This window comes from Mastigoproctus giganteus, chromosome 9 (assembly GCF_048544385.1).
Source record: "Mastigoproctus giganteus isolate SK-2022 chromosome 9, ASM4854438v1, whole genome shotgun sequence".
In the NCBI taxonomy this organism is placed as follows: domain Eukaryota; kingdom Metazoa; phylum Arthropoda; class Arachnida; order Uropygi; family Thelyphonidae; genus Mastigoproctus; species Mastigoproctus giganteus.
Genome location: NC_143583.1, coordinates 80825105 through 80833477, shown reverse-complemented (window position 1 = coordinate 80833477; position 8373 = coordinate 80825105). Strand labels below are relative to the sequence as shown.

General features: G+C 42.4%; 1 protein-coding gene across 1 annotated transcript in view; it reads left to right on the top strand.

Moving 5' to 3' along the window:
• Nucleotides 1-6575: 6575 nt before the first annotated feature.
• LOC150080484 (uncharacterized) overlaps nt 6576-8373 on the top strand; it is a 155961-nt gene continuing 154163 nt past the window's right edge. Inside the window, exon 1 of the mRNA XM_090381941.1 lies at nt 6576-6739. Coding sequence (XP_090238067.1) covers nt 6737-6739 — 3 coding nt within the window. The 5' untranslated portion in view covers nt 6576-6736. The remainder of the gene's footprint in view (nt 6740-8373) is intronic.

Genomic DNA, 8373 nt, shown 5'->3' with positions numbered 1-8373 from the left:
CCCACTTCAGCACACTGTGATCCCTGCCACCTAGTGGTTCATTTTTCTGCAGATTCTTAATGCATGAAGAATCACTGCTGATAATCAAATCAAGAATAATCCTCCCTCTAGTTGCCTCCCGCACATGGTGATGTAGAAAACAATCATCCAATAAATCCACAAAAGCCTTGCTAGTGTGTGAGTGACCAGCCCCAAATTCAGTCAATATCTGGGAAATTAAAATCTCCCATTATAAGACTCTCTGATTTACTGGCCCACTCTATTTCCCTGTACAGTTTCTTATTATACTCATCAGAGTCATTAGGCCTATAGCACACTCCTACTCTCAATTTTGATCTCCCAATGCTTATGTCACACCAAACTGAGTCGACACTGCACTGTCCAGCGATGTCCACTAGCTTCACTTCCTTGGATTTTATGTATTTCTTAACTAATAGCATAACCCCTCCTCCCTTCCTATCCAGTCTATCCTTTCTGTAGCCGTTGTACTCCCGAAATTCCAGTTCTGCATTCCTTATATCTGTGTGACACCACGTCTCTGATATACCAACAATATCTGCCTTTGATGTTTTGAGCAATACCTCAAATTCATCAAATTTATTTATTAAACTCCTAGCATTGGTGTACACGCAAGTATACATGCACCTATTTCTATTCTTAGCTACCCTTACACACACAACCCATGTGTTTACTTGTACCGCAATGACTCCCGGCAGTCTCTGAAATATCCTGCTTCTTGTTTTTCTGGCTTCTGCTCATTCCAATAGAAGCAGTGCAAGAATCTCTTTCACCTCTGCCAGTGGCTACTGTTAATCTATTAGTCTTTGTCTCCCCCCAAGCTAGCAGTTTTCGGACTCACCTAAAACTGCCTCGATAGGATCAGCAAATATTCTTGCACCCTTTCTATTTAAGTGTATCCCACCCTGTAGAAGCAATCGCTCCTGTTAACAAGTATAGTCCAGGCTGAAAAAAATTCTACCCCTTGAGCCTTGCACAGTCTTTCCAGGGCCGAATTGATCGACAAGGCTCTCATCATATACTCCCTTCTATCGTGTCTGGGCAGAATTACAGACACTTTCAAATTCAACCCTATTTCAAGGCTTTTTTTGTGAAGTGGACATGTCTTGTTCCACTGTAAGAGTACTAATGCGTCACGCGTTGCGTTACTATACTTACAAGATACAGATGGTACAGCAGCTAAACCATGGTGATGCAGATATTCTTTTTCAGTTTCTGGCGCAAATGACAGTGATATCAATTGGCCGTGGAACATCCTTTGGAGTGATGAAACCCACTTCTGCTTAAATGGAAAAGTGAATACGCACAACTGTCGCATTTGGGCAACAGAAAAACCTCGAGTTATCCAAGAGGTCTCTTTGCATTCTCCAAAAAGTGGATTTACGGCCACTTTCATGATTGGGCCATATACAGGGTGATTCACTACCAGTGAATTACCCTGTATGTGGCCCAGGGTGATTCACTACCAGTGCGACAAACTTGCAGTAGGTGTAGGGGCACAAAGACGAATCAGAATCACATATGGCCCCCGTAGCCAAGTGGGCAGGAGCGGGAGTGCAGTAGCACACGCTCTTTGAGTAGACCGGGGTTCAAGCCCCTGACTGCTGAATACGGTCGATCTGCCAACCCGCACTGGACCAGCGTGGCAGATTATGGTCCATTTTCCCTCAGCATGAATTGTTGAGGAGGCTTCCATCCTGCAGTGGGTTGATAATGGCTGCACTTTACTTTTTTTTTTTTTACCATTGCAGGGTCCGAAATGCCTTCGTCATGCGGTTGAGGACGTTGAACGGGAGGTCACGTGAACAGCGATCCCGCTGGAAGTCAGCATTTGAGAACCGGTTCCCGAAGCAGTAGGATGGACGAGTATTCAAACGTTGATCTGGCCGACATGCACCTCGCGTGTGGAGGTGCGGACTGTAACGGGCGCGCCGCTCTGCGCTTGTACCAGGAATGTTTCCCGCACAAGCGTGCTCCTTTTCATACGATTTTCGCACGTGTGCACAGAAGGTTACGTGAGACTGGTTGTTTCACGAGAGGTACCATGAATCGAAAGCGAACGACGAGGACGCCAGACAATACGGAGAATGTCCTACGTCTTGTAGAAGGCAATCCGAGTACGAGTACTCAAGCGATAGGCCAACGATTTGGTATTTGCCAATCCACTGTATGGAGGATACTGTTAACAAACCAAATGAGTTCATACCATCTGCAACGCGACCAATCATTGGAGCCTGCGGATTATCCACTCCAGAGGACTTTTGCTACTTGGTTTCTTCAACAGAAACGGTTCGCAAATGCTGACTTCCAGCGGGATCGCTGTTCACGCGACCTCCCGTTCAACGTCTTCTGCCGCATGACGAAGGCATTTCGGACCCTGCAATGCTATGTGATTCCGATTCGTCTTTGTGCCCCCTACACCTCCTGCAAGTTTCTCACACTGGTAATGAATCACCCTTTATTTTTGAGCAGGTATCACCGACTGTACCCCTCACCTGTTCCGTTACTGGACAGCGATATTATGAAATGTTGTCAAATTTCGCAATACCCGAGCTGCAACAACGTAGGTGTCTTCAGGAAACCGTATGCATGCAAGATGGTGCACCCCACATCCACCGTTGTGTCCAAAGATTACTAAGGCAACACTTTACAGACGAACGGGTTATCAGCCATCGTTTCCAGACATCTTCGCCACCTCGATCACCAACCAGAAGTCGCCACCCCATGCGACTTCTGGTTGGTGCGGTTTTTTGAAGAACCAGGTGTATCGGGAAGGATGTCAAACTCTGGCAGATCTGAAGGATAGCATTAGACGTCATGTGCTGGCTATTCCAGTTGACATGTTACGTTCTGATGTAGAAAATGCTGTTCTTAGAATGGAAACTGTTGTTGACCAAAATGGAGGGCACATTGTAGAGTTTTAATGCTGTTCAAGTGATTTGTATTGCAGCAGCGCCATATAGTGACAAATTTTGTAAATAATTTTTTTTCCCAATAAATGGCGAGCGCATTCTTTGTTGTACCTATTTTCCAAATTTCTCTTCAGTACGAGCCTTAGAACTCGCTCCAGATCGCTCTGCATAAACTGCAACCATTATCAACCCACTGCAGAATGGAAGCCTCCTCAACAATTCTTTTTGAGGAAAATGGACCATAATCTGCCAGGCTGGTGCAGTGCGGGTTGGCAGATCGACCGTATTTAGCAGTCAGGGGCTTGAACCCCGGTCTACTCAAGGAGCGTGTGCTACTGCACTCACGCTGTTGACCACTCGGCTACAGAGGCCTTCTACATAGGGATACTTTAATTTTAACAATCCTGTACATGAATTTCAAGAAAGATTTTGACACTGTTGCGCATGGAAGACTACTGTATAAATTGGAGCAGAATGGTATTAAGGGTAAGTTGCTACAATGGATAAAAGGGTGGTTGAAAGGAAGAAGACAGAGGGTGGTAATCAATGGACGCTGCTCTTCGTGGACTAATGTTATTAGTGGAATCCCACAGGGTAGTGTTGGGCCCACTGTTGTTTTGTATATTTATCAATGATATTGATGAAGGTATATCAGGTTTAGTGTCTCGGCAGATTTGTTAATGGCAGTGTGCTACGGCAACAGGATCTAGAGAATTTGGGCAGGTGGGCTGAGAAGTGGCAACTGAAGTTTAACATTTACAAATGCAAAGTACTACATATGGGTAGCAATAACCAAAGAGAAATGTAAAAACTGTGTCGTACTACACTCAAGGAAGTGGAAAGTGAAAAAGACCTGGGGGTAATTGTGCAGTCAGATATGAAGTTTTCTGAGTAATGCAGACAGGTTGCAAAAGCAGGTCAACGATATATAGGAACTTTGCTAGTAAATACAAGGAGGTGATTATTCCTTTGTATAAGGCAATAGTCAGACCATACCTTGAGTACTGTATACTTCTCTGGAGGCCTCATTTTAGGAAGGATGTAGAGTTGCTAGAACACATACAAAGTGGGCAACAAAATTGGTGAGGGGAACAAAGGGGTGCTCTTTTCAAGAAAGGCTTAATCATCAGCGCCTGGAGAGTAGGCACCTGTGAGGCTATGTGATTGTGGTGTATTTGGCCTTTAATGTGTTGAGCAAGCTGAATGCTGATGGGATTCTTCCTCTTGCTTGGATTAAGAACCTGAGGTGGGCACAGTTTCAAATTGAGGAAAGCCAATTGTAGAATAGATGTGCGAAAATTTGCCTTTATCCTGTATGTGGTTAATTGCTGGAAGAAACTGCCATCTGTCGTTGTGGAAGTTGATAGCTTAAATAAATTCAAGGAGGAACCGAATAAACACTTAGACGAAATGATGGGGTGAATTTTTTTTTTTTTTACGGCTGATGCTACATAAGCTCATACACCTGTTTTTTTGCATGACATGCCCCTATTACTATTAATATAACTATATATATACTTATTTTGCATATGTTCTGCGGTCGAATTGCTGTTTGCTGGACGAAAAATGAGTTTTCGAGATTAAAAAATCATCCTTCCCTTACCTGAGACCAACTTACTGAGTCATGTTGTGAAAATGGCCCATTTACTGGATCCAAATTTATGTCTTTTACACACAGTGCAGGGCGGGCCATTCAGCAATTAGGCAAATCAACCATAGAATACATTCAATTTACGTATAAAGAATACATCATAAATTTAGTTTCATTCTATGGCGCTTAACACAAATACATACACAATTAGACAGTCTCCAAAAAGTAGTCTTATATATATTTTTTTATTTGTGAATTAGATAAAAGTCAGTCAACGTTATTTCTGCCCGTGTGTGGTATCTGTCTTAAATGCTCTACGCCCTTGCTGGCAACACAATACATATAAGCACCCTCCTACTTACACTGGATGGTAAAAGCCAGTTTTTGAATCCCATCGATAACACAAAGAATTTTTTTTTTTGTATTTTTTTATTTATTATTATTTTATATTTTTTTGTCACAGCGTGGCTGAGTTAGTTGGTGTCAGTCCAATGCTCCTTTTTCCCCCCTGAAACACGAGGTTTCAGGAAGAAAATATTTATATGGTATAAGTCGCTGATATGCATAAACCCTACAAACAACCTTAACACTTCACCTAGAAATCTTTGTTTTGTGACAATGCTGAATTTCTGTTCTCACATCTAATTCTGTGCCAGTACTATCAGTTAAAAACTGATGCACATAATCTCGCTATCGTTGATGTGTTTTACTGTTAATTTTAAAGCTGTAAGCTTTCCTGCCCTCTTGCCTGTTTCAGGGCATAACCCTAGGGGTTCACATCTGGTGAGTATGGGCTTGGCACACCCGGGGTCCTGAGCTGGATATCATAATTCTTCTCTTTCTTGGTGAATCCTTTGTACTTCTGACCCCCCCCTCTCTCTCTCTCTCTCTCTCTCTCTCTCTCTCTCAGGGTTTATCTATCAGCATAAGCCTCAGACTTCCTTGGACCATATGGCTAATAATAATAATGCATTGTTCACGAACGGGACGCTCTTCGCCGAGACTGAAGGATTCATTCTCGCTATCATTCAAGACCAGGTAATCAACACCATGAACTAAAGAAAATGCATCGCCAAGGAGACCGGAGTGTTCGATGACACATGTCGACAATGCACCTGGCCTCAGAAACGATCCAACACATCACTGCCGGATGCAAGGTGAACACCCAGACTGAGTACACCCATAGACACGACCAGGTAGCCAGGATAATACAGGAGAAGCTAGCAAGGAAATACCAGTTCGTCGAAGAAAGTGTACAGTACTACAAATACCCCAACCCACAAGCTGTACTGGACCGCACCATAATAACGGATAGGACAATTCCGCACAACATACCGGACATAACCCTTGTGGACAAGAAGGAAAAGGCTACCTGTCTGATTGATATAGCGTCACCCAACACTGGCAACCTGCAGAAAACCCATCAGGAAAAATCAGGAAGTATACGAACCTAAGACAGGAGAGATCAAAGAGATGTGGCATATGCAACAAGTACCGTCCATCTCGATTATCGTGTCAACCACAGGTATGGTTCCAAAGACCCTGCATAACTGCCTAGCAGCAATAGGTCTCCCAGCGAACATCTACAAGGAATTCCAGAAAGTTTCAATCCTGAACACTTGTAGGACAGTCAGAGAGTTCCTCGACCACCACCTCGAGTAACACCAGACATAACAACAACCACCCTGTGCACTTGGTAGCAATACCCGTCACGAGGTGGAACCCCCAATCAGGGAGAAATAATATAAGAGCAATAATAATAATAATAATAATAATAATAATAATAATATGGAACCCATCTAGTAGTACTGTACTTGTAAATGTTGCTCTCCGAATTCTGTACTGGTAGTTCTTTCTCTCTGTTATTTGTGTGTTACGCTGCGTGTGTCACTGCACTTTTATTCCAAGTTTTGACAATGCATTGTTGTTGATTGATGCCGATGCACACCGAATTTTAGTCCCGCAGTCCCCCACCCTAAAAAAAAATCGCTCTTTTCCACTATATTTTAGTTGGTATTTTATTATAGGTGGACATACTGTAGGGAACAAGTTATTGCAGTATTCATTTTATCCATCAGTGTTAACACAGAGAAGTAAGAACTATGTTACTAATCTGTGAGTGTTAGCATGGTCTGTTGAGCAGTTCGTGTGTATTTACGTATATATTTTTTTTATTGAGTGGGGTGATAGTATTACCAAGAAGGAAATTCAGCAGATGGTAATTTTAACTTGCATGTGAATATTATATATATTGGAGTTACCTTTTAATTTGTTTAAGTAACATCTACAGTTTGCATTTCATTGACATCTGTAAAGCATGTGTATCAGGTTATGTTCGATATTTATCCGATGAGGCGATAAAACTGAAATCTGGATTTTGGTTAAAAAGTGAACGGACCTGGAATCGAAAGTGGGACAAATTGTTTTAATGAGAATGCATTATAAGTAATGTTTAGATCAAAGGAAGCAAGATAATTCGTTTGTCAGTGTCGAATATGCAAATAATGTCGCGCTTGAGGTTAGACAAACCTGTAGTTAGGACACAAATTAAAGAAAGTTGCACAGATCAATAGTTGAGAAACGCTGGTTTCGATTACGATTAAAAAAATATATTCTACTATTTTCTTATTTTTTTAAGAAACAGGTTTTTCATCCATGGAACCTGAATGCACGCAATTTAGAGATAGATATCGATGCCACGTGCCCCAGAGCTGAGTTTAGAATTATTATTATTAACCATAAGGTTTTGCAAGGAAGCTTGAGGCTTATGCTGCACCAGCCAAAAAAAAAAAAAAGGTACTGAGAGAGAGAAAGAAAAAGATTGGCAGAAGTAGAAAGGAATTGCCAAGGAAGAGAAGAATGATGATATCCAGCTCAGAACCCTAGGTGTGCCAAGCCCATACTCTCCAGATGTGAGCCTCTGGGAGTTCAGGTGCAAGAATTAATGTTGAGGCTGCTGAGTCCTTCCTGCCCTGACTGAAGAGGCATAATTTATTTGGTTTGGAGCCCTTTTCAGTTGGTGTTGGAAACTAACTGCACGCATATCTCCCCCTCCCTTTAAGGTGCATTCACAAATACACTGCCTTCCATTACTATCCGGACACTTGCATATCTAAAAGGAACCTTTCATTTACAGGAAAACTAATAAGATGTGCTTTTTTGATAGTCTCTAGTCCCAGTGGAAGACTACCAGTTTTTTGTAAATAGCCCCCCCCCCTGTTTTTTCTGCCATTATTAGTCATATGGTGCAAGGAAGCCTGAGGCTTATGCTGCACCAGTTAAAAAAAAAAAAAAAACCTGAGTTACCGAGAGAGAGAGAGAGAGAGAGAGAGAGAAGAAGAATGATGATATCCAGCTCAGGACCCTGGGTTTTTCAAGCCCATACTCACTAGATGTTAGCCCCTGGGGTTGGCCTGCAAAGCAGCTACCAGTTCAGCTGTTTTTTGGTCGACCTCATTTCATGTGCCTGATGATCCATTTCATCCCAGAGCTTCTGTACAGGATTGAGATTAGAGCTCTGGGCTGGCTAGTCAAATTTTTCTATGCCAATGCCAGTCTGTTACAATGCGAGTAACATGAAGCATTGTCCTGCTGATACAAGTATGGGCTATCTCTGTTATGCTGCCACAATGTAGGTAACTTATTATTGTCCATGATATAGATAGATGTTTATTATTTTGTCTAAAACAACTAGTGGCCTAAGGACAAGCAATGAAAAACAGCACCAGACCCTGCTGCTTTTTCCAAACGTCATTATCAGGACAATAGAGTGTAGCAACTTTCTCTGGGTGTCTACCGCACTCTGGCATGATCATCAGCCTGATTATCACCTGACCATGTACTACAATTCTT